This window comes from Coregonus lavaretus, assembly GCF_964263955.1.
Source record: "Coregonus lavaretus genome assembly, chromosome: 19".
NCBI classification, from domain to species: domain Eukaryota; kingdom Metazoa; phylum Chordata; class Actinopteri; order Salmoniformes; family Salmonidae; genus Coregonus; species Coregonus lavaretus.
This window is the reverse complement of record NC_140006.1, coordinates 21,128,180-21,153,526: the sequence shown is the minus strand read 5'-3', so window position 1 is coordinate 21,153,526 and position 25,347 is coordinate 21,128,180. Positions and strand designations below refer to the sequence as shown.

At 46.0% G+C, this 25,347-nt stretch overlaps 2 protein-coding genes across 2 annotated transcripts; one reads left to right on the top strand and one right to left on the bottom strand.

The window, feature by feature from the left end:
* The first annotated feature begins 1,580 nt into the window (after nt 1-1,580).
* LOC311146781 (insulin-like growth factor-binding protein 3) lies at nt 1,581-18,262 on the top strand. Its single transcript, XM_084183361.1, has 4 exons — nt 1,581-2,007; nt 3,636-3,889; nt 13,776-13,895; nt 15,691-18,262. The coding sequence occupies exons 1-4, from the start codon at nt 1,644-1,646 to the stop codon at nt 15,814-15,816; spliced, it is 864 nt and encodes a 287-aa protein (XP_084039487.1). The 5' UTR covers nt 1,581-1,643; the 3' UTR covers nt 15,817-18,262.
* On the bottom strand, nt 18,111-21,462 carry LOC311146782 (insulin-like growth factor-binding protein 1). The gene is made up of 4 exons (XM_084183362.1): nt 20,918-21,462; nt 20,471-20,610; nt 19,798-19,926; nt 18,111-19,573 (listed from the first exon to the last, which is right to left on the bottom strand). The coding sequence occupies exons 1-4, from the start codon at nt 21,264-21,266 to the stop codon at nt 19,448-19,450; spliced, it is 744 nt and encodes a 247-aa protein (XP_084039488.1). The 5' UTR covers nt 21,267-21,462; the 3' UTR covers nt 18,111-19,447.
* Between the last annotated feature and the right edge of the window lie 3,885 nt (nt 21,463-25,347).

The window sequence follows — 25,347 nt, the reverse complement described above, 5'->3', positions numbered from 1 at the left end:
CTTTATTACTGTTACAAGTGATTATTATTGTGTGCAAGCTTTATGAGTCAGGCAGGCCCTGCTAATTGGTTGTTGGGGCAGGTAGCAACCAATCAGAGATGGGGGAGGATGTGGCCAGAGCTCCATGACCTGCTGACCTCCTGATAACCTCAGCCTACCCAGCCTCCTTGGAGCCAGTGGGATGGGTGGAGCACAAGTTATAGTGGACCCACAACTGCTACAGTGAAACTGTAGAGAACAAACATCTATTGTTAACATCCATGCAGATAATGTACAAAGGAGCATGGGTGATTGCTTGTCTCAAGTGAAATGAGCAGAAATAGATTACATTTAAGAGATGCCAGATAAGAGCTGTTCAGTGGGGAACCCCAATAGAGACTGCATGGACAGTACATGACAGATTACTTTTACAGCCATAGAGTAGGGTTTTTTCAACTATGGGTTGGGACCGAAAGTGGGTAACGTGATATCCTACTCGTGCATCGAGGTCATTGACCATTTGTTTACACTTTGTTCAGTCATGTTACCTAGTTGGCTAGCTAGCTAACAACCTGGTAACTTTTCCAGTATATCCAAACATTTGGGGGCACATGTGCCATCCCACTGGGCACACACTGGTTGGATCAACGTTGTTTCCACATAATTTCAATGAAATGATGTTGAACCAACATGGAATAGACATTGAATTTAGCTCCAACATTTGAATGCTATGGGCTATCAACTCAGTTTCAATTGCATCTGAAAGATGAGACTCTCAACTTATAGTGGCTGCCACACCCCCAAATCTTGGGTGGCTCCATATCTTTTCTATATAGTTGTAGTTTATCATAAAGTTTACTATTGAGTCCACATTTTCAGTTTAGCCACGTACCATTAGTAAACAAAATATATATTATTTTTCATTCCTCTTTATTAACACAGAAATCATGGTAAATGGTATTTTAATTTTTTGTCGGTAACTAGTTGCTTGACAAAGTCCTACAATTTCAGAAGGATCAAAATGGATCCTGTTAGCACTTTTAGGGTTAAGCCTCTTACACTGAGGTTGATTTAGCCACTTTTTATTTGTCTTTCAGGCAAGTGTTCTGGCAATTTCCTGGGCATAAGGTTTTTTATTCATGTTAAAACTGGTACTCTGTGAAGTTCACATAAAATACCCTGACTGAAAACAAGAGCCCTTAGAACAACATCAAACATCTTCTTATTTTTTTAATGTTCATCCAATTTAAGTTTGTAGAGATGTCATAAAACTAAAATAAAGCTAGTTATTGTGCTGGCATACCTAAAGAGAAAATCCCAAACAATCTGTTTGAGAATAATTAGCCTTAGAAATAAATCAAGTTCAATCAGATGGATTGTTGCTTATTTGGATTGCTTATTTGATTAATTATTTGCACAGAAAAACATTGTTTTATTTATTGGGCTACTTATTCCCTCAAAACGTTTAAGGAAGTTTTTTCAGAAAATATCAGTGGAAGTTAAAGAAATCCCTCCAATCCCTCACTCAAGCAGCTCAGAGGGGTGTGACTTTGCAGTGGCTGGCTGTATATATTGAGACGTTTTGTCCAAAGTGGCTTCATGAGAATGAACTGCAGAGTTAAATTCAGGACATTACGCACCAAGACCCTCCCGATATCATCACCATGGAGACATGTTTTCTCACACTTTGGATGACAGTTGTTCTGGCTTCGATTATGCGGAGATCAGTCGCGGTAGGGCCGGTTATCCGGTGCGAACCATGTGATGCTGGAGCCCGGCTCCTGTGCAAGCCGTTGCCCAGGGACTGCGCAGAGAGAGTTCGCGAACCGGGCTGCGGGTGCTGCATGACTTGCGCGCTGGCCTTTGGAAAGCCGTGCGGGGTGTACACGGGGAGATGTGGCTCCGGGATGACATGCCAGCAGCAGCCCGGCGAGACGAAACCTCTCCAAGCTCTGCTGGAAGGACGAGGACAGTGTGCAAACGCGATCATTAAAAGACCTGTTGCCACTTTAGTCAATGAACGTCAAGGTAAATGCCACGATGATGACGCAGTTAGGAAAGTTTTTTACGCATGGTTTGCCAACTGATTATTATATCATTATGATGATGTGCGCTGTAAAAATATCGATACTTTTGCTTGTCATCTGAAACATCTGGATGTAAGGCAGCCTAAAGTATAATTCATCACCTTGCGCTATCCGTTAGGATGAAGCCAGCCTGCGCGTAATATGTCCAATATTTACACAATTGGATTGACAAACAATTATACTGTCTCACTCATTATCTGGTTGACATTGATGTTTGACCTTGTAATTTAACTGCATCACTGCTGTTTACACTATTATTATTTTCACTTTGTGGAATTTTAAAACTGTGACTGTGTCATACAAGGGTTTCATGGAGATTATTGATGGAATTAGTCTTATTTGACAGATATCAATATTTATTTCAACCATCTATATTGTGGTTTGCAATTGTAAATCAATACTGCTTTTCCATTTCTTAAGCTTCAAAGGATATCTGACCATCAAACTCTCCTCTCTACCCTCCTTTCTTCATCAGTAATTAATGTGCAACTACACTGAACAAAAATATGAATGCAACATGTAAAGTGTTGGTCCCATGTTTCATGAGCTGCAATGAAAGATCCCAGAAATGTTCCATACACACAAAAAGCTTATTTCACTCAAATGATGTGCACTAATTTGTTTATATCCCTGTTAGTGAGCAGGTGTGGCATATCAATAAGCTGATTAAAGCATGATCATTATGCAGGTGCTGGGGACAGTAAAAGGCCACTCTAAAATGTGCAGTTTTATCACACAACACAGATGTCTCAAGTTTTGAGGAAGCATCCAATTGGCATGCTGACTGCAGGAATGTCCACCAGAGCTGTTGCCAGAGAATTCAATGTTAATTTCTCTACCATAAGCCGCCTTCAACGTCGTTTTAGAGAATTTGGCAGTACGTCCAACCGGCCTCACAACCGCAGACCACGTGTATGGCGTTGTGTGGGTTTGCTGATGTCAACGTTGTGAACAGAGTGCCGAAGGGTGGTGGGGTTATAGTAGGGGAAGGCATAAGCTACGGACAACAAACACAATTGCATTTTATCGATGGCAATTTGATTGCACAGAAATACTGTGACGAGATCCTGAGGCCCATTGTGAGGCCGATTTTTTTTTTTAAGTATCTGTGAACAACAGATTCATGTCTGTATTCCCAGTCATGTGAAATCCATAGATTAGGGCCTAATTAATTTATTTCAATTGACTGATTTCCTCATTTGAACTGTAACTCAGTAAATCTTTGAAATTGTTGCATGTGTGTTTATATTTTTGTTCAGTATATTATTAGCTTGGATGAACATCAAGGGACTGTCAAAAAAATGCCTGAACCAGCACATACAGACCATTCACATGATTCTTGTGATCCACCCACACAATCCATTAGTATTATTATATATGAATTATTATACTTTACTGTATGTTTTATTTTTACATTTCTTAAGGACTCTTTGAGGACTAATACCTGGTGGACTAAACAAAATACAAACATTTAAATAGATGATTATGTAATATTGTGAATGCTTCCAATTGTGCCACAATAACATGAATTCACAAACAAAACAATGCCCCCCTCTCTGTTTTTGGCAGAAAATTATGGTGGTACTCAGGAGGAGGAGCGAATCACCACCGCCCCAGTGCTCCAAGCCCCCTTCAGCACCAGCAGACCTCCTGTAGACTCCAGACTCCCCCATCACCCCTCTCTCCTCCACCCAGTCAAAGCAGAGGTCATCCGCAGGGAGCAGCTGAAGAGGGCCCAGAGTTACAAGATGGAGGAAATCCCTGGAGCTCTCAGCACAGACCAACAGAACTTCTCCCTGGAATCCAAGCAGGACCCAGAGTATGTAAGTACCAGGTCCACTGTTTACCTTTCTCTAGGAACAGTCTGTAAGGGAATGTTCTCCTCCTTCTTCGCTCTGTGTTATGCTTTCATCCTCATTTCCTCAGTGTTTTGGTGTTTTTCTCCCCCTTTCTCATCCTTTCTCCCTCTTTCTTCCCCCTTTCCTCAGTGTTTTGGTGTTTTTCTCCATCCATCTGCAGGTGATGATATGTTCTGGGTATGGTTGCTGACGGCTGGCGGGGGTGCGTCGGTGGTGGCGGGAGATTGGAGTGGCGCTGATTGGGTATGGTAGCTCTGCCTCTGCGGCTGACCTCGGGTCAGGTTGTTGTTTCGCCGCAAGGCGTCCGCGTGCCGCCCGGGGGCAGGGAGGGGAGCATTGGCGGGCTGGAGGGGAGCGCCGAGCCTCAGAACAAGCTGATGATGGATTGGGACTCTGCGTGTTTGGACCCTCCCTCCTCTTTCTATTTTTGATCCTGCCTTTGACCCGGCGGCAGGAAAACAAGTGCAGCACGAGGAATGAGCTTTGCTTTGCTTTGATCAGTGACTGGAGCTGGACATGAGGACAAGTTTCTAGGGCCTCTTTGATTGCATGTTATCCCCTGGCCTATCCCTTTGTGTAAAGTATTAGAGTTTCTAAGCGGCTTACAGCAAAGCATAAGCCCTCACAAGGTGGTCAGATGAATTAATTTCCTATTAGTTGCCTCTCTTTTTTCTTATCCCTAGTACCACCATTGTTTGCATACTACTGAAGGGTAGTGCAGTAGGCTAGAGATGGAGCTTGGTGTAGCCTAATACTAATGATAGCATCCCTGTCTATGTTCCTAGAGCATTTGGATTGAATTACAGTACTAAGTAAGGACACTGTTGGGGTTTGTGTTAGTTTCACTGTTTGAATTGGATAGAGTAATGCCATTAGATAACTACTTTTGGTATTTTGGTATTTTATTAGGATCCTCATTAGCTGTTGCAAAAGCAGCAGCTACTCTTCATGGGGTCCACACAAAATAATGAAACATGACATAATACAGAACATTAATAGACAACAGCTCAAGGACAGAACTACATAAATGTAAAAAAAAATACATAAGGTGTCACGGTTTCGGCCGAGGCTGCTCCTCCTCCTTGCTCGGGCAGGCTTCGGCGGTCGTCGTCCCCGGAGTACTAGCTGCCACCGTTGTATGTTTCGATGTTCGTTTGGTTTTGTCTAGTTGTTGTACACCTGTTCCCTGTTAGTGTGATTATGTACCCTTTATATGTTCCATTAGTTTGTCATGTGTTGCGTGTAATTGTTTTCACCTGTCGTTTGGTGCAGTGCTGTTTGCCAGTCGCTCATTTTGTACCGTCGCACTGTTGTTTTGTGCGCAGTCGGTTTTGGAGTGTTTTACGCACTGTGGCGTATTGTTCGCCTCCGGGTTGGTTAGACCCGTTTTGTTATTTTGGTTTATGCAAGTAAAGTCTGGTTTGACTTAGCTCCTGTGTCCTGCATTTGATTCACACCACATCCGCATCAGAGTTCGCGACAGAATTACACACCTTAAGATGGAATCAGCAGGAGCAACAGCAGCACCTGAGTCGCTGGAGGAGCACGTCCGCGGCCAGGATGACCAGATCCGACAACTGGGGACCGCTCTGCAGGACGTCATCAACACCCTGCACCGATGGGAGTCCAGAGGGGTACCCACACCCCCACCTACCTTACCACCACCATCGGTCGGTCCGCCCGTCCCAGGCCCGGAACCCAGTGGGGTTCGGCTCTCGCTCCCGAGGGCGTATGACGGCACAGCTGCCGGGTGTCAGGGGTTCCTCCTGCAGGTGGAGCTCTACCTGGCCACTGTACACCCGGTGCCCTCGGGACACGAGAGCGTTTCCGCCCTCATCTCCTGTCTCACGGGCAAGGCGTTGGAATGGGCCAACGCCGAGTGGAGGAGGATAGAGGGCTGCCATTTTACAGCCCTCTAACCAACCCTCTAACCAATTGTACTATTATGTGTGTTTTTCCGCGTTATTTGTAATTTATTTTGTACATAATGTTTCTGCCATCGTCTCTTATAACCAAAAAGAGCTTCTGGATATCAGGACAGCGATTACTCACCTCGCATTGGACGAAGATTTTTTCTTCAACGAGGCGGCCGCGAAGGATATCATACAGACACCCGACAAGGCCCAAATCCCCGTCATTCGCGTGAGGAAGAGACGGAGATATCGCGGACGCAGATCCGGGTGCCTTGTAAGGATCCGACGGCGAGCGAGTAAACTGCCTCTTCCATCAATCCTATTAGCCAACGTTCAAGCTTTTGAGAATAAAATGGACGATTTAAGATTACGGTTATCCTACCAACGGGACATTAAAAACTGTAATATCTTATGTTTCACGGAGTCGTGGCTGAACGACAACAATGATAACATTCAGCTAGCAGGCTATACGCTACATCGGCAGGACAGAACGGCTGACTCTGGTAAGACAAGGGGTGGCGGTCTGTGTATATTTGTAAACAACAGCTGGTGCACAAAATCAAATACTAAGGAAGTCTCGAGGTTTTGCTCACCCGAGGTAGAGTATCTTATGATAAGCTGTAGACCACACTATTTACCAAGAGAGTTTTCATCTATATTTTTCATAGCTGTCTATTTACCACCACAAACCAATGCTGGCATTAAGATTGCACTGAATGAGTTGTACAAAGCCATTAATCAACAGGAAAACGTTCATCCAGATGCAGCGCTCCTAGTGGCCGGGGACTTTAATGCAGGGAAACTTAAATCCGTTCTACCTAATTTCTACCAGCATGTTAAATGTGCAACCAGAGGGGAAAAAACTCTAGACCACCTTTACTCCACACACAGAGACGCATACAAAGCTCTCCCTCGCCCTCCATTTGGCAAATCTGACCATAACTATATCCTCCTGATTCCTGCTTATAAGCAAAAACTAAAGCAGGAAGCACCAGTGATTCGGTTAATAAAAAAGTGGTCAGATGACGCAGATGCTAAGCTACAGGACTGTTTTGCTAGCACAGACTGGAACATGTTCCGGGATTCTTCAGACAGCATTGAGGAGTACACCACATCAGTCACTGGCTTCATCAATAAGTGCATCGATGATGTCGTCCCCACAGTGACCGTACGTACATACCCCAACCAGAAGCCATGGATTACAGGAAACATCCGCACTGAGCTAAAGGATAGAGCTGCCGCTTTCAAGGAACGGGACTCTAACCCGGACGCTTATAAGAAATCCCGCTATGACCTCCGACGAACCATCAAACAGGCAAAGAGTCAATACAGGTCTAAGATTGAATCATACTACACTGGCTCTGACGCTCGTCGGATGTGGCAGGGCTTGAAAACTATTACAGACTACAAAGGGAAGCACAACCGCGAGCTGCCCAGTGACACAAGCCTACCAGACGAGCTAAACCACTTCTATGCTCGCTTCGAGGCAAGCAACACTGAAGCATGCATGAGAGCACAAGCTGTTCCGGATGACTATGTGATCACGCTCTCCGTAGCCGATGTGAGTAAGACTTTTAAGCAGGTCAACATTCACAAGGCCGCAGGGCCAGACCGATTACCAGGACGTGTACTCCGAGCATGTGCTGACCAACTGGCAAGTGTCTTCACTGACATTTTCAACATGTCCCTGACTGAGTCTGTAATACCAACATGTTTCAAGCAGACCACCATAGTCCCCGTGCCCAAGAACTCTAAGATAACCTGCCTAAATGACTACCGACCCGTAGCACTGACGTCTGTAGCCATGAAGTGCTTTGAAAGACTGGTCATGGCTCACATCAACAGCATAATCCCAGAAACCCTAGACCCACTCCAATTTGCATACCGCCCCAACAGATCCACAGATGATGCAATCTCTATCGCACTCCACACTGCCCTTTCCCACCTGGACAAGAGGAACACCTACGTGAGAATGCTATTCATTGACTACAGCTCAGCATTCAACACCATAGTGCCCTCTAAGCTCATCACTAAGCTAAGGATCCTGGGACTAAACACCTCCCTCTGCAACTGGATCCTGGACTTCCTGACGGGCCGCCCCCAGGTGGTAAGGGTAGGTAACAACACATCTGCCACACTGATCCTCAACACGGGGGCCCCTCAGGGGTGCGTGCTCAGTCCCCTCCTGTACTCTCTGTTCACCCATGACTGCATGGCCAGGCACGACTCCAACACCATCATTAAGTTTGCCGACGACACAACAGTGGTAGGCCTGATCACCGACAACGATGAGACAGCCTATAGGGAGGAGGTCAGAGATCTGGCCGTGTGGTGCCAGGACAACAACCTCTCCCTCAACGTGACCAAGACAAAGGAGATGATTGTGGACTACAGGAAAAAAAAGAGGACTGAGCACGCCCCCATTCTCATCGACGGGGCTGTAGTGGAACAGGTTGAGAGCTTCAAGTTCCTTGGTGTCCACATCACCAACGAACTATCATGGTCCAAACACACCAAGACAGTCGTGAAAAGGGCACGACAAAGCCTATTCCCCCTCAGGAGACTAAAAAGATTTGGCATGGGTCCTCAGATCCTCAAAAAATTCTACAGCTGCACCATCGAGAGCATCCTGACTGGTTGCATCACCGCCTGGTATGGCAACTGCTTGGCCTCTGACCGCAAGGCACTACAGAGGGTAGTGCGTACGGCCCAGTACATCACTGGGGCAAAGCTTCCTGCCATCCAGGACCTCTATACTAGGCGGTGTCAGAGGAAGGCCCTCAAAATTGTCAAAGACTCCAGCCACCCTAGTCATAGACTGTTCTCTCTGCTACCGCACGGCAAGCGGTACCGGAGTGCCAAGTCTAGGTCCAAAAGACTTCTCAACAGCTTCTACCCCCAAGCCATAAGACTCCTGAACAGCTAATCATGGCTACCCGGACTATTTGCACTGCCCCCCCACCCCATCCTTTTTACGCTGCTGCTACTCTGTTAAGTATTTATGCATAGTCACTTTAACTCTACCCACATGTACATATTACCTCAACTACCTCAACTAGCCGGTGCCCCCGCACATTGACTCTGCAACGGTACCCCCCTGTATATATAGCCTCCCTACTGTCACTTTATTTTACTTCTGCTCTTTTTTTCTCAACACTTTTTTTTGTTGTTGTTTTATTCTTACTTTTTTTGTTTAAAATAAATGCACTGTTGGTTAAGGGCTGTAAGTAAGCATTTCACTATAATGTCTGCACCTGTTGTATTCGGCGCATGTGACCAATAACATTTGATTTGATTTGATCTCCTACGCGGAGTTCTCCCGTCGCTTCAAGGCCGTGTTCGACCATCCACCTGAGGGCAAAGCGGCGGGGGAGCGTCTATACTACCTCCGACAGGGGAGGAGGAGCGCACAGGCGTTCGCACTGGAGTTCCGGACTCTAGCGGCAGATGCAGGGTGGAATGAACGGGCCCTCATCGATCATTTTCGATGTAGCCTACGGGAGGACGTTCAGCGTGAGTTGGCCTGCAGGGACACCAATTTCACCTTCGACCAGTTGGTCGACATGTCCATCCGTCTGGACACCCTGCTGGCCACCCGTGGACGTCCCGAGTGGGGTCCGTCCATTCCATCCTCCAGCACCTCCGAGCCAAGCCCTATGGAGCTCGGGGGTGCTGGCGCTAGAGAGAGGAGGAGAAGGAGCCCGAGGGGGGCTGTCCCCTGCACCAATTGCGGCCGTGGAGGGCACACTGCGGCCAGGTGCTGGGGAGGGTCTCCAGGAGGAGGGGACAACAGGCCACGCACTGGGGAGCATTCCCAGGTGAGTAGACGCCCCACTTACCCAGAGCTCTCTGTTGTGCACTTTTGTATACCTGTTAGTTTTCCACAGGTTGCACCTCATTCCCAGCATAAGGCGCTAGTAGATTCAGGCGCAGCTGGGAATTTTGTTGATCGGAAGTTTTGTTTAGATTTAGGGATTCCCCTCCTGCCTGTTGACGATCCTTTTCCCGTTCATGCTTTAGATAGCCGCCCGTTGGGGTCGGGGTTGATTAGGGAAGTCACAGCACCACTTAGGATGTGTATGAAAAGCCAACTGAGATTTATTCCTGATTATTATTTGACCATGCTTGTCACTTATGAACATTTTTGAACATCTTGACATGGTTCTGTTATAATCTCCACCCGGCACAGCCAGAAGAGGACTGGCCACCCCTCATAGCCTGGTTCCTCTCTAGGTTTCTTCCTAGGTTTTGGCCTTTCTAGGGAGTTTTTCCTAGCCACCGTGCTTCTACACCTGCATTACTAGCTGTTTGGGGTTTTAGGCTGGGTGTCTGTACAGCACTTCGAGATATTAGCTAATGTATGAAGGGCTATATAAAATAAAATTGATTGATTGATTGATTGTACGCAGGGGGGTCATGAGGAGACTATTCAGCTATATCTGATCGACTCCCCTGCGTACCCGGTGGTGCTGGGAATTCCCTGGTTAAGTACCCATAACCCTGCCATTTCGTGGCAACAGAGAGCTCTCAAGGAGTGGTCTGCTCAGTGTGAGGGGCGATGTCTGGGTGTTTCCGTGGGGGCGACCTCGGTGGAAAGTCCAAACCAAGTGCCCGCATTGCACATTCCACCTGAATATGGGGATTTGGCACTTGTGTTCAGTAAAGCGAGGGCGACGCAGCTGCCTCCTCACAGACAGGGGGATTGTGCGATAGACCTCCAGGCAGGAGCAGCGCTCCCACGGAGCCACGTGTATCCCTTGTCTCAAGAGGAGAGAAAAGCTATGGAGACTTACATAGCCAAATCCTTGAGACAGGGATACATACGGCCCTGCACTTACCCTGCGTCCTCGAGCTTCTTTTTTATGAAGAAAAAAGATGGAGGGTTGCAGGGGCAAGGGGTGGTCGTGTACATTGATGACATTCTAGTGTACTCTTCTACCCGAGCCGAGCATGTAGCCCTGGTGCGTCGTGTATTGAGGAGGCTGTTGAAGCACGACCTGTATGTCAAGGCAGAGAAATGTCTGTTTTTTCAGGAGTTGGTCTCCTTTTTGGGTTATCGGTTGTCCGCGTCAGGGGTGAAGATGGAGGTGGACCGTGTGTCAGCCGTGCGTAATTGGCAAACCCCAACCACTGTTAAAGAGGTGCAGCAGTTCTTGGGCTTTGCGAATTACTACCGGAGGTTTATCCGGGGTTTTGGACAGGTGGCAGCTCCCATAACGACCCTTCTGAAGGGTGGTCCGGTGCGCCTGCAGTGGTCAGCTGAGGCGGACAGGGCTTTTGGGAAACTGAAGGACCTGTTTACTTCGGCTCCGGTGCTGGCGCATTCAGATCCCGCCTTACCCTTTCAGGTTGAGGTGGACGCGTCTGAGGCCGGTATAGGGGCCGTTCTCTCTCAACGTTCCGGCACGCCACCTAAACTCCGCCCCTGTGCTTTCTACTCTAAAAAGCTCAGCCCGGCGGAGCGAAATTATGACGTCGGGGACAGGGAGCTGTTAGCTGTGGTACAGGCCCTTAAGGTGTGGAGGCATTGGCTTGAGGGGGCTCAACACCCTTTCCTCATTTTGACTGACCATCGGAACCTGGAGTACATCCGGGCAGCTAGGAGACTGAACCCTCGCCAGGCTCGGTGGAACATGTTTCTAGCCAGGTTCGTATTTAAGATCACGTACATCCCTGGGTCCCAGAACAGTAAGACAGACGCTCTGTCCCGGCGGTATGACACAGAGGAGAGGTCCGTTGAGCCTACTCCCATACTACCGGCGTCTTGTCTAGTGGCACCGGTTGTGTGGGAGGTCGATGCTGAAATCGAGCGGGCGTTGCGTGCCGACCCTAGCCCTCCACAGTGTCCTGTGGGTCGGACGTACGTTCCGCTCGATGTTCGGGATCGACTCATTTACTGGGCTCACACGTCACCCTCCTCTGGACATCCGGGTATTGGCCGGACAGTGCACTGTCTTAGCACTAAGTACTGGTGGCCAACGTTAGCCAGGGATGTGAGGGTTTATGTCTCCTCCTGCTCGGTGTGCGCCCAGTGTAAGGCGCCCAGACACTTGCCCAGGGGTAAGTTACAACCCCTGCCCGTTCCACAACGACCCTGGTCCCACCTCTCGGTGGATTTTGTGACAGACCTTCCCCCCTCTCAGGGGAATACCACCATCCTGGTCGTTGTGGACCGGTTCTCTAAGGCCTGCCTCCTCCCTATGTCGGGTCTTCCTACTGCCCTACAGACCGCTGAGGCACTATTTACCCACGTCTTCCGGCTTTACGGGGTACCCGAGGATATAGTGTCTGATCGAGGCCCCCAGTTCACCTCCCGAGTCTGGAGAGCGTTCATGGAGCGTTTGGGGGTCTCGGTGAGCCTTACCTCGGGGTACCACCCGGAGAGCAATGGGCAGGTAGAACGAGTGAACCAGGATGTGGGTAGGTTTCTGAGGTCGTATTGCCAGGACCGGCCGGAGGAGTGGGCTAGGTACATTCCCTGGGCAGAGATGGCCCAAAACTCTCTCCGCCACTCCTCCACCAACCTAACCCCTTTCCAATGTGTGTTAGGGTACCAGCCGGTTCTGGCACCATGGCAGCAGAGCCAGATCGAGGCCCCTGCGGTGGATGAGTGGGTGAGGCGCTCGGAGGAGATGTGGAACGCTGCACACGTCCATCTGCAGCGGGCCATCCGTCGACACAAGGCGAGCGCCGATCTCCACCGCAGTGAGGGGCCGGTGTACGCACGTGGAGATCGAGTCTGGCTCTCGACCAGAAACCTGCCCCTCCGCCTGCCCTGCCGGAAGCTGGGTCGGCGGTTTGTGGGGCCTTTTAAAGTCCTGAGAAGATTGAACGAGGTGTGTTATAGGTTACAACTGCCTATTGAGTATAAGAATATTAACCCCTCGTTCCATGTGTCTCTTCTCAGGCCGGTGGTAGCTAGTCCATTCCAGGAAGGTGAGATAGGAGAGACTCCTCCGCCCCCACTGGACATCGAGGGGGCTCCGGCGTACACCGTTCGGTCCATCTTGGACTCGAGACGTCGGATGGGGGGTCTCCAGTATCTCATGGAGTGGGAGGGGTACGGCCCGGAGGAACGGTGCTGGGTGCCGCGGAGGGACATCCTAGACCCGTCTCTCCTGTCGGAGTTACACCAGGGGCACCCCGCGCGCCCGGCTCCGCGTCCTCCTGGTCGTCCCCGAGGCCGGGGTCGGCGCACGGCTGGAGCCGCGCGTCAAGGGGGGGGTACTGTCACGGTTTCGGCCGAGGCTGCTCCTCCTCCTTGCTCGGGCAGGCTTCGGCGGTCGTCGTCCCCGGAGTACTAGCTGCCACCGTTGTATGTTTCGATGTTCGTTTGGTTTTGTCTAGTTGTTGTACACCTGTTCCCTGTTAGTGTGATTATGTACCCTTTATATGTTCCATTAGTTTGTCATGTGTTGTGTGTAATTGTTTTCACCTGTCGTTTGGTGCAGTGCTGTTTGCCAGTCGCTCATTTTGTACCGTCGCACTGTTGTTTTGTGCGCAGTCGGTTTTGGAGTGTTTTACGCACTGTGGCGTATTGTTCGCCTCCGGGTTGGTTAGACCCGTTTTGTTATTTTGGTTTATGCAAGTAAAGTCTGGTTTGACTTAGCTCCTGTGTCCTGCATTTGATTCACACCACATCCGCATCAGAGTTCGCGACATAAGGCACACGTAGCCTACATATCAATACATACACACAAACTATCTAGGTCAAATAGGGGAGAGGCATTGTGCCGTGATGTGTTGCTTTATCTGTTTTTTGAAACCAGGTTTGCTGTTCACTTGAGTAATATGTGATCGAACGGAGTTCCATGCAATAATGGCTCTATAATTATCTGACATAATGACATAAGGATCTGAGCTGTAGTAGGCAGAGTGCTTTGGAAGGAGTAATATGGGTCATTATAGTCTGTGCTTGTGTCGTCTTGTGTGTTTAGGGTCCCTGTCGTAGAGAGATGGAGAGTATCCTCAATGGACTGAAGATCGCAGACATCCTCAACCCCAGAGGCTTCCGCATCCCAAACTGTGACAAGAAGGGCTTCTACAAGAAAAAACAGGTAAGGAAATCATGCAAACACACTGTAGGAAAAACTATGCAATTTTATGAGTCTGCCACCCCAGGCTCATTGGCCTTACTGAAAGTGCCACAATCATGCTTTCACCATGGAAGACCAGCCCAGATACCAGACCCACCTTTTTGAACAGTGTTATAGAGGCCAGGACAATCACCCCCATTAGAACATTGTAACTACCATCATTTCTGATCATCTTGCCACTTACTCTTTCTTCATCAATGAAGACTCCAATATCAGTGACTGACTCATCATGCATACTAGATTCATATCTGGAGTGGATCCATTCCTCTAGCGCTGCTGCAGTCGTCTTTCACTAGTTATTAGAGCCTCATCACTGCTCAGCCACAGCAGTTGGGGTAGACCATAGAGACAGACGGTTGGCTCTGGAGACCTGGAACCACAGACCCCTAAACCCCAGCACGGCTCGAACTGCGGCCATTTAACGTGAACCCTCCCAGGGAGACAGACGTCAAGGTGGCCGCCGGCACCCGCCACTACCCGCCGCTCGCTCCCCATAATTGCCAGACTTTTGAAAAAGCAGTGCAGAAAATAGAAACTTCAGCCATTTCCCACATTTGCGTGGTCCTGGTCCGCCCACAATCTGTTTATAATAAATGAGTGTCCCTGACGCATTCATATGGAGGCACTTAATCCACCAGCGCCATCATGGCATCCACCAAAAGCAAAGCAACATTTATATTACATGCCACAGCACTGAGTCTCCTACCTAAAGGACGTGCCTCCATTTGACTTGCAATCATCTCATAACCAGCTTTACCAAAACGCCAGGCTCATTGTCTTTGTTTGTTTAAAATGTACGTATGTGTATCCTCAGGGAGGGAGAGGCAGACATTCCCATGAGTCTCAGACCCAACATTCCTTATAAACTATAAATGTATACATAGTTTGGAGGAATAAATACAGCATTTGGAGTTAGTTGACGGAAATGGCAAAGTGATTATGTATGAGAGGTGCTTTTAAAGCAGCTTTTAAATGCATTTTTCCTGGCTTTTTGTTACTTTTATTAGGAAATTAAATGATAATGGGGGTCAATATTAGAGGGTTAAGATACAGTAGATATGATAGTCATATTTTGACTGAACAGTCCAATGCATAAACTCTACTGTACCACATCACTCTTTCAGGGTTGAGATTATCTTATAGTCTCTAGGGTCAGATACCTAGACAAATGTAATATTAAGCAGAGAAAGGGTTGACTTCCATTCTGATGAACTCTTTTACAGAGTGACGCTGTTTGTTCGCCTGCTTTTCAAATGAATTCCTGCATGTTTTACTAGAGAGGACTCTGACCTTTAGTAAAATTGGCAGTAAAATAACAGCCCTTGGGTTGCTCCAGAGACTCTGTAAGTCATTTGTAGTACCCATAATTTGGAGCTGTGGGGTATAATCAGCAACAGATGATTTGTACTGGCCACCAGCTCACTGAAAATAGATCTTGGGTCTCAGTTGTTCACAAATGGGCCTAAGCAAATATTTTACCAGGTTTCTGTTTACCTTTAAGCTCTCTATATGTGTGTGTAACTGGAGGTAGACCGTAAAAGCAGCTCAAAATACCACCAGCATGCGTCCCATGGCCAAGTCTCCTCCGCACAAAATGGACGTTAATGTCCTTAACCATTTCTTGTCCCACTTCCTTAAGTCCTTTTATATTGCCATTGTGATAGATGATCTACGGTGTAATAGTCTAAATCTTTTTCTCATAATGTTTTCTCCCTGTATGTCTCTCTCTCTCTTTCTCTTTCTCTTTCTCACACAGTGCCGTCCATCCAAGGGCAGAAAGCGAGGTTTTTGCTGGTGTGTCGATAAGTATGGGCAGCCATTGCCAGGTTTCGACGGGAAGGAGCGAGGAGACGCTCAGTGCTACAACTCAGAGAGCCAATAAGACAAGAGCAGCGAGAAAGAGCCAGAGAGAGAAAGCGAGAGAGAGAGAGAGGGTGAGAGAAAGAAAAAGGAGCCATGAATACACAGAGAAACTATGAGGATATTGGGATTCAAAAGGGTCCAAAATGGCTGGGCCTGGACATGTGTTGGCTGGCATTGATGACTCTTTGGCCCATGGGACCTTATGGAGGGCAGGGCAGGGGGAGTGGCTTGAGAAGAAGACAGGACTCATCCAATCACACTCCTTGTGTCCAACAAACATCCTCCTATGCTATGTGCTGCTCATATGTACTGTAAGCAGTGTGTGGATGGATTCTCCATAGACTGAAAGGGCAGACCAGACTTGTTTTATGTAACTAAGAAGGACACATGAGATGTAATCATTCACTCCATAGCAGAGGGCTAGCCTTGATGATTACAGACTTGATGACAGAGGATCATATACAGTACCTGTCTCGACCCTCAATGAGAGGCGTACACCAACGCACAGCTAGGTGGCACTATACTCACGTGTGTGGGTTTGAATGGCTACATTATATGATTATATTTGTATGTGTGTGATTCTGTATGTTTGATATGTTACTGTATGTTTTTGTTTAAATGTGTGTGTTTGTATGTGTCTGTGTGGTTGTGTCTCTTTGTCTATACGTGTAACCGTATGCTATGGGGTGCTGGTGTACGACCACCCTGTGGCACAGTACAGTGTCATAAAATGCTTTCCCAATTTGTGGCAGAGAATACATAACTCAGCTTTTAGTCCATTCAGTATCTCACTGTAGGATCACTGCCCTCTCCTCAGGACCCTTTAAGGGAGTTGACTATAAAGCTTGGATGTTGTTCTCATCTTTCCTATGCAGCTCATATACACTGTGTACAAAACATTAGGAATACCTGCTCGTTCCATGACGTGGACTGACCAGCTGAATCCAGGTGAACGCTATGATCCCTTATTGATGTCACTTGTTAAATCCACTTCAATCAGTGTAGATGAAGGGGAGGAAATAGGTTAAAGAAGGATTTTTAAGCCTTGAGACAATTGAGACAGGGATTGTGTATGTGTTTATTCAGAGGGTGAATGGGCAAGAAAAAATATTTAAGTGCCTTTGAACGGGGTATGGTAGTACGTGCCAGGCGCACCGTTTTGAGTGTGTCAAGAACTGCAACACTGCTGGGTTTTTCATGCTCAACAGTTTCCCGTGTGTATCAAGAATCGTCTACCAGCCAACTTGACACAACTGTGGGAAGCATTGGAGTCAACAGGGGCCAGCATCCCCGTGGAACACTTTTGACACCTTGTAGAGCCCCTGCCCTGACAAATTGAGGCTGTTCTGAGGGCAATAGGGGGTGCAACTTAATATTAGGAAGGTGTTCCTAATGTTTAGTATACTCTCTAAGTACATTCCCTACACATCTACCAGTGGAACATATTTCTGCTGGATTTCAATGTACGGAGAGAGGGGAGGGACATTCCCCACAGTCAACGGTGTGGTCGTTCTTCCTCCTCTCTGTCAGTTTGCATAAGCTGGTTACTGGGATAAAGGGGACAGTACAAACCCTTATCTTTCACGACTGTGTGCGTGTGTGTGCGCACATGTTTTTGTGCCTGATCTGTTTTCAGAGATTCCTTTTCACCATTTTAGCTATGTCTAGGTTCAAGGCCAATATGCTGTATACAAATAAATGCATTAAAGCTGACGCCAGCTTCCATTGCTATGTAATGTACATTTGTGTGTTATCTGAATTTCTAAATGTCCATGATTGTTTTTAATGAAGCTGAGATTCTGAATACTTTTTTTACAAATATAACTTGATGAGATCCCTCATAAATATTGCCACTAGAGGTTCTGTTGAGGGTGAATGTGTTTGTTACAGGAAGTTGGAGAGGTAACCTAGGGAGATTAGCATGTTGCTAGCTCTGGAAGTGTTTTGGGTTCACACCCCCCAAAAAAAGAAATACCCTATTCAGTATGTAGTGCACTACTTTTGACCAGGTCTATAGTAGCGCACTATCGGTAATATGGTACTATTCTAGACTCAGCCCAGGATCTTGAACACTATCCTGCAAGTATTTTCTAATAATTTGTTGAGAAACAAGTATTCCCCTAGCCTTGGGGTTAAAGCCAGGGGATATATAAGGACCTCTGGTGTGGAGGGAGAGTGATTTTGTACATTTCCTCACTTCAAATAAATACTTACTTTAATTAAATTATTGGCATTGATGTCTTCATTCAACTCTCTCCACATTTGCCGTATCCTTACGTGTCCTATGCTACAGAAACATGCACATAAAAACCATTGAGGTTAACATGTTTATTGAATGCACAGAATTACGACAGAGTAACTAACATAGCCCTTACAAAAAAAGATTGCAGTAACTGCAGTCGACTGTGGTATTTTGGAGTCAATAACTGCAGTGTACTACAGTTAAACTGCAGTTATACTGCAGTTATACTGCACTCTAACTGCAATTACACTGCAAGCTTACTGCAGTAAAAAAAAACTGTGTTTTTTTGGACACAGTATTTGCAGCATACTGCAGTCTTTTTTCGTAAAAGGGAGGCTATACATGATTTGTAACAAACCAAACAAAAAGTAATAGCAGCATATCTCGTAACATATTTCTGACTTGCTGTCAGGAACAGGGGCTTGACATATAATAAATAGACATTTCATCATGGCATCAAATGAAACAAAAGAGATAAGACGTCCTTTCAGACAAATTAAACAATGACTTTACATGAGGAGGGCGGTGTACGTGCAGAGAGTGTCCCAACAAACCTCTGCTAAACCAGAAGACCTGCACAGACCAGTAGAGGTAGATGAAGACAGAAAAACTCACCCAAAACCAAACAGTGGCTTGGATGAGCAGTGATATGTTTGTGCCTGGTCACCAGATGCATACTTGTGGCACTTTAAGTATTTCCCCGATACCCATTGAGGAAATGTCAATGAGAATACATTCCGACACTGTCAACATGTTGAATGAATGAATGGATGTGTTGTTTCATTTACAGTGCACAGGTCCACCGGGTTGAATGAATCAAAAACAGATTCTGAAGACCCTGAACTGGGTTTGGCAGAGCTGGAGACCTGTGGTCTTCAGAGATGGAGTTATTTAGTCAGAAACACAAATGTATACACTGTTGCCCTATTTACAATCAGAAAATAGACAAACATATAAATAATCTAAAAATTACAAATGGTTCATACTAGTAAGCACATACACATTTTGAATAAATAAGGTGTGATACGTCATGTAAATAAATTAAGAGTAATTTCTCTTTTTTGGAAATAAAATTTTATGTTGTGTGCTCATGTGAATGAGAGTGTTTTTGTACGGGTTTGTAAAAAGAAAGTCAGTATATTTGGTGGATGTGGATGTGTGTAGGTTTGCGGACACCTATGTATGTGTTCAGTAGTGTTTAAGCTGAGTAAAGAAAGACACAGTATATGTCCATACGCGTGTGTCCGTGTGTGCGTACGTGTGTGCGTGCATTCATGTGACTGTGCTTGTGTACGTGCAGGGGTATGTGAGTGTGAGTGTGTGTTTGTGCCTGTGTGCGGCTGTGTGCAAGTGCTTGCATGTGCCCGTGTATATGCGTACTGTAAATGTGTGTCAGAGTGTCCATGCTTTAGTGAGTGAGCTCCTGCTGGCACTCTGAGTCTCCTAGTAGATCATTTGACCCCGGGATCTTCTTCCCATTCCAGGAGGACACACACCAACACCTGGCAGGGGGTCCCACCAGAGACGATTCACACTAAAACAAAACAGAATAGGGGGGAAATGAGAGAGAAAGATATTAAACGACATGGATCAACTTCACTACATTGCAATTTTTTATTGAACTCTCAACTAGGAACCAGAGTTTTCCTGGTCAGATCACCTGGTCCTACTATCAACCACTAATGAGCTAATGCTATTGCTACACACACCAACCCCTCTATCGGGGCAGCTCTGGAAGTAGACGCATAGGCTGCTTACCTGCTTAGCCTTGTAGAAGCCATGTTTGTCACAGTTGGGGAGGTAGAAGGTGGTGAACTTCTCTCCTAGTTCCTGCTGAGAGCTGGCTATCCTGTCGAGGGCTGCATGCAGCTCGATGTGGCAGGGCCCCTAGGGGTAGGACAGAGAGAGGGCAATGAACATCTAACACATACAATATATACAGAAATATGGACACAGAATACATATGAAATAAGGAGTTATATCTGACTGAAACAGATTAAATCACCACGTGATTAGATTCAAAGCAAATTTAATCTCAAGGGAATAACACTTTCTTGGTAGTTTTTGTTAAAATGGCAACAGCTTCCTCTGGTGGCTAGCAGCTAAATTGACTTGAACTCTAAGTCAGGTTTTAGAGGCCCTTTGCTCCATTAAGCTAATGGTAAAGAAGAAGAAAGTAAGTCAGGGGCCGTATAAAGCATCTGATTTAGGATCAGTTTAGCCTTTTAGATCATAATTAATACGATTACATGGAGAGGGGGAGACCTGATCCTAGATCAAACCTCCTACTCTGAGAAGCTAGATACATTAGGCCCCAGGTGTATGTTGTGCCCAACTGTTCCACCATTACAGTCCGATGACCTAGCTACCTAACTAACAGTAAGACACCTAACTAACTCTAACAGAAAGTCAGATTGAATACTGTGCGTACCTGTTCCACCAGTTTCTTGCGGATGGCGTTGACCTTGGCCTTGATGCTCTCCTGAGCCCCCTCATCTCTGGGGTCAAACGGGGTGTTGAATCCCAGGAGGTAGGGCAGGGAGGTGTGGTCTGTCAACCACTCTACTTCCTCTGTGGATTAGAGAGAGAAATGAGTGGGTAAGTATACCATGTTTAGCATTAGTTGACATTATATATTTTGTATTATGTTGTCAAAAATGTGCCGTTACCGTTACTCATTGTGTATTTATTCCTTGTGTTATTATCTTTCTATAATTTTTCTATTTTTCTCTCTGCATTGTTGGGATGGAGTTAGTCACTTTATGGGATGGAGTTAGTTGTTTATGAAGCATGTGACATTTTAAAATATTTTTTAATCAATTCATCATTGAATCAATTATTGAAAAACTAAAACAAAACAACAGAAAGCTGAGTCTACCTTGTCCCTCATCCTCAGTGCAGATGGCCTGTCCCCTTGTGAGAGAGTGGAGAGGTCTGGGGTCTCCAGATCTAGGGCTGCATTTGAACCCCTCAGCACAGTGGGCTGTGTAAACCCCACAGGAGGCCCCCTTCTCCAGGGCACATGCCAAGCAGCAGCCACATCCCGGCTCCCTTAGAACCTGCTTACAGTCTGAGGAGATGGCCGGGCATTCATCCAGTTTCTCCTTGGAACAGGGGGCACAGCGAATAGGCTCTGGACCCACCACGGGGGAAGACAGGGCCAGAGAGGCCAGGAGGGACAATGACACCGCTGCCAGCAGGGTCAACTTCTCATATAATCCAAGCATCTTCAATCTGAAATCTTCAGGTGTAGGAAGAATCTAGAATCTACAGTCAGGTGTACTAATGGATTTCTTTAGTGTAATCTTGAATCGTCAAGTATAGTTTTTGCTTAGTTTTCGAGTACTTTTGACAAGCACAATATACTCTAGATAGGTAGTTATAGGTTTCCTTCTATCCTTCTGCACTGAATTCTCCGAATAGAAGAGCTGCAGTATTTATACAGAACTTTGACCCTCAGGGAGGTTAATGTTTGAACCAGTCAACAACCAGCTTGTTGACTGGTTCAACAAGCTGGTTGTTGACTGGTTCAACAAGCCAGAAAGTACTTCTTCCACATTTTGTTACGTTAGTCTTATTCTAAAATGGATGAAATAAATAAAAAATATCAGCAATCTACACACAATACCCCATAATGACAAGTAGAAAACAGGGTTTTAGAAATTTTTGCAAATGTATTAAAACCTAAAAAAAGAAATACCTTATTTACATAAGTATTCAAACCCTTTGCTATGAGACTTGAAATTTAGCTCAGTTGCATCTTGTTTCCATTGATCATCCTTGAGATGTTTCTACAACTTGATTAGAGTCCACCTGTGGTAAATTCAATTGATTGGACATGATTTGGAATGGCACACAACTGTCTATATAAGGTCCCACAGTTGACAGTGCATGTCAGAGCAAAAACCAAGCTATGAGGTGGAAGGAATTATCCGTAGAGCTCCGAGACAGGATTGTGTCGAGGCACAGATCTGGTTGAAGGTTACCAAAAAATGTCTGCAGCATTGAAGGTCCCCAAGAACACAGTGGCCTCCATCATTCTTAAATGGAAGAAGTTTGGAACCACCAAGATTCTTCCTAGAGCTGGCCGCCCGGCCAAACTGAGCAATCGGGGGAGAAGGGCCTTGGTCAGGGAGGTGACCAAGAACACGATGGTCACTCTGACAGAGCTCTAGAGTTCCTCTGTGGAGATGGGAGAACCTTCGAGAAGGACAACCATCTCTGCAGCAATCCACTAATCAGGCCTTTATGGTAGAGTGGCCAGATGGAAGCAACTCCTCAGTAAAAGGTACTTGACAGCACGCTTGGAGCTTGACAAAAGACACCTAAAGGCTCTCAGACCATGAGAAACAAGATTCTCTGGTCTGATGAAACCAAGATTGAACTCTTTGGCCTGAATGCCAAGCGTCACATCTGGAGGAAACCTGGCACCATCCCTACGGTGAAGCATGGTGGTGGCAGCATCATGCTGTGGGGATGTTTTTCAGCGGCAGGGACTGAGAGACTAGTCAGGATCAAGGAAAATATGAAAGGAGCAAAGTACAGAGAGATCCTTGATGAAAACCTGCTCTAGAGTGCTCAGGACCTCAGACTTGGGCGAAGGTTCACCTTCCAACAGGACAACAACCTTAAGCACACAGCCAAGACAACGCAGGAGTGGCTTCGGGACAAGTCTCCGATCAAACATTTCTGGAGAGACCTGAAAATAGCTGTGCAGCAACACTCCCCATCCAACCTGACAGAGCTTGAGATGATCTGCAGAGAACAATGGGAGAAACTACCCAAATACAGGTGTGCCAAGCTTGTAGCGTCATACCCAAGAAGACAAGGTTGTAATCTCTGCAAAAGGTGCTTCAACAAAGTACTGAGTAAAGGGACTGAATACTTATGTAAATGTTATATTTTATTTTGTTATTTTTTTTAAACCTGTTTTTGCTTTGTCATTATGGGGTATTGTGGATAGATTGATTAGGGGAAAAAACTATTAAATAAATGTTAGAATAAGGCTGTAAAGTAACAAAATGTGGAAAAATCAAGGGGTCTGAATACTTTCCGAAGGCACTGTATGTTGTAGCCTCCTCAATGTTGTGCATCAGATTCACCAGCCATTGTGGGAAAGGATCATCCTAGGGGGATAAAGTGAGAAAAGTATCATGGACAGATGATCAAAATGTGTCTTTGATCACTATAATTGAATTATTAAATCACCATAAACACAATTACTGTGTGGAGGGCACTGTATTTTTGATATATTTTGTTTGTCCAGACCATCATGACTATAGGCTTATTATTGGTACTCACTGCAGTTGGCACCTTTCTCCGTCCTCTAGCCCTTCTTTTCTTCTGTGGTGGTGGTAGCGCGTCCTTCCCTCTCCTCTACTGTGGTCGTTGTGGTGTAGTTGGTTGCTCTTCATCTGACGATGACCAGGAGAGTCTCCTCCTTGTGCGTTGGGTTTGTTTCCCTCTCCTGTTGGTGGGTAGCTGAGGCTGAGGCTGAAATAAGTGTAAATACTTGCACCAAAAATATAAAGTGAGAAGATGACTGGGGACAGCAGCCTACTTACCTCTACTTCCAGCTGAGCTCCATCCTCTTCCCCATCAGCCTCTCTGTTTCCCAGGGAAGGTGAACCCTGGTGGGGTAACCTCACCTAGAGGTCCCCTGTTGTCTGGGTAGTAGTTGGATATGGTAGGCCTACAGAGAGATTGACGATCTCCACATAGGCAGCACTACTCTGCTTCAGAGAACTGGAGTCCCGGCTAGGCCTCCACACCTTTAGTGAAGACTCTTCCCCTTCTTTCTCCTCCTTGTATTTTCCTCTTCATCCGCCTCCTCCTCCTCTTCTTCCTGGATAGGTTCTAGCAGCTGTATCATTAGTTTGTCATTAGTTGATTAGTTTTAGTTTTAGCAAATAGATCATGCAAATCTGATGAACTGAACAGGGCTAGATATAATATATAGGATTCTTGTATTATTTGTGATGACTGAAGCTAGCAAAATCTCTGATCATTTCAATAGCACACATTAAAATAACAAGAAGGCAGCAGCACCAACAGTTGCAATTTGCATACTTCCTATTCAAAATCAAGTTTTCTAGAGACATCTTTGGTTGGAGACACACCTTTTAACTTACATATTGCTTTTGACTTTCCATAACATCAATTAACAGAGGATAAGAAGAAAGGTTTGTGCAGTTCAACACTATACATGGTTTACCTTACATTCCCTTTCTTGCTTAATCGTAACCTTAGAGACATTGATTGATGGGGCATACTACAAGGCCATCATAACAACAGCAGCTGGTCAGTTTGTTTTGTCCTTATTTGTGTCACACTGTGGGTTCATTTGAGTGCAGTGGTGGTACTCTTTTGGGTTCGTTTGAGTGCATGGGGTGGAACTCCTTTAGCCTGATCTACCATCCTGATCTCACAAGCTCACACTCTGTTTCACAACATGTATAAAGTACAGCTGTAGGATCTTAATTTGATCACCCTGATGCAGGATAACTTTCCTTCAATGCAGGACATTCAACATGTTTAGTGTATTTGAGGTTTAAAAAGTCTTCTGAAGTTTGTAATTCCCATTTTGAAATATCAGACTTGATTTCCCTTCCGAAAAATGTATCAACCCCTACACATTTTTTTATTCATTATAATCCACATAATAATTCACATTTCCTGTTGCTGCAGAGTTATGTTCCTGCTGTCGGCAAACTGGCTGAAATTAAGATCCTACATCTGTAGTGTAGTGACATGTCACAGTGACAAGAGAAGAAACACGAAACAAGAGGGCAGCGGTTGGTTTGACCAGGCAAGTCCTCCTTTGCATAAACTACAGAAAACTGTGCCAGTCAGATTATGGCAGTGCAAACCGTGACACCAATCCTGGTTTGGTAGAGTCAGCGTCTGCCCATATCAGAGACAGATGAGATTACAAACATATTCTAATTCATAAAATGTTCTCAGTTTGACTAAATTGGCTCAATGCTTAATTTTCTAGGACCAGAAAATATTACAATCTCATTATCTTGATGAACCTAAGATAATCTGTTTTGGTTAGAATGTAAAATGATTGGTCATTTAGCAGACGCTCTTATCCAGAACAATTACGGTTAATGTCTTGCTCAAGGGCACATCAGCAGATTGTTCATGTAGTCGGCTTGGGGTTTCGAACAAACAAGCTTTCGGTTACTGGCCCAACGTTCCTAACCGCTAGGCTACCTGCTGCAAATATACAACATTCACTCTGTCAATGGTACCCAGTTACGTACAGTATGTAGTCAGTGTTTTTACCTTGTGATTCCTACAGGC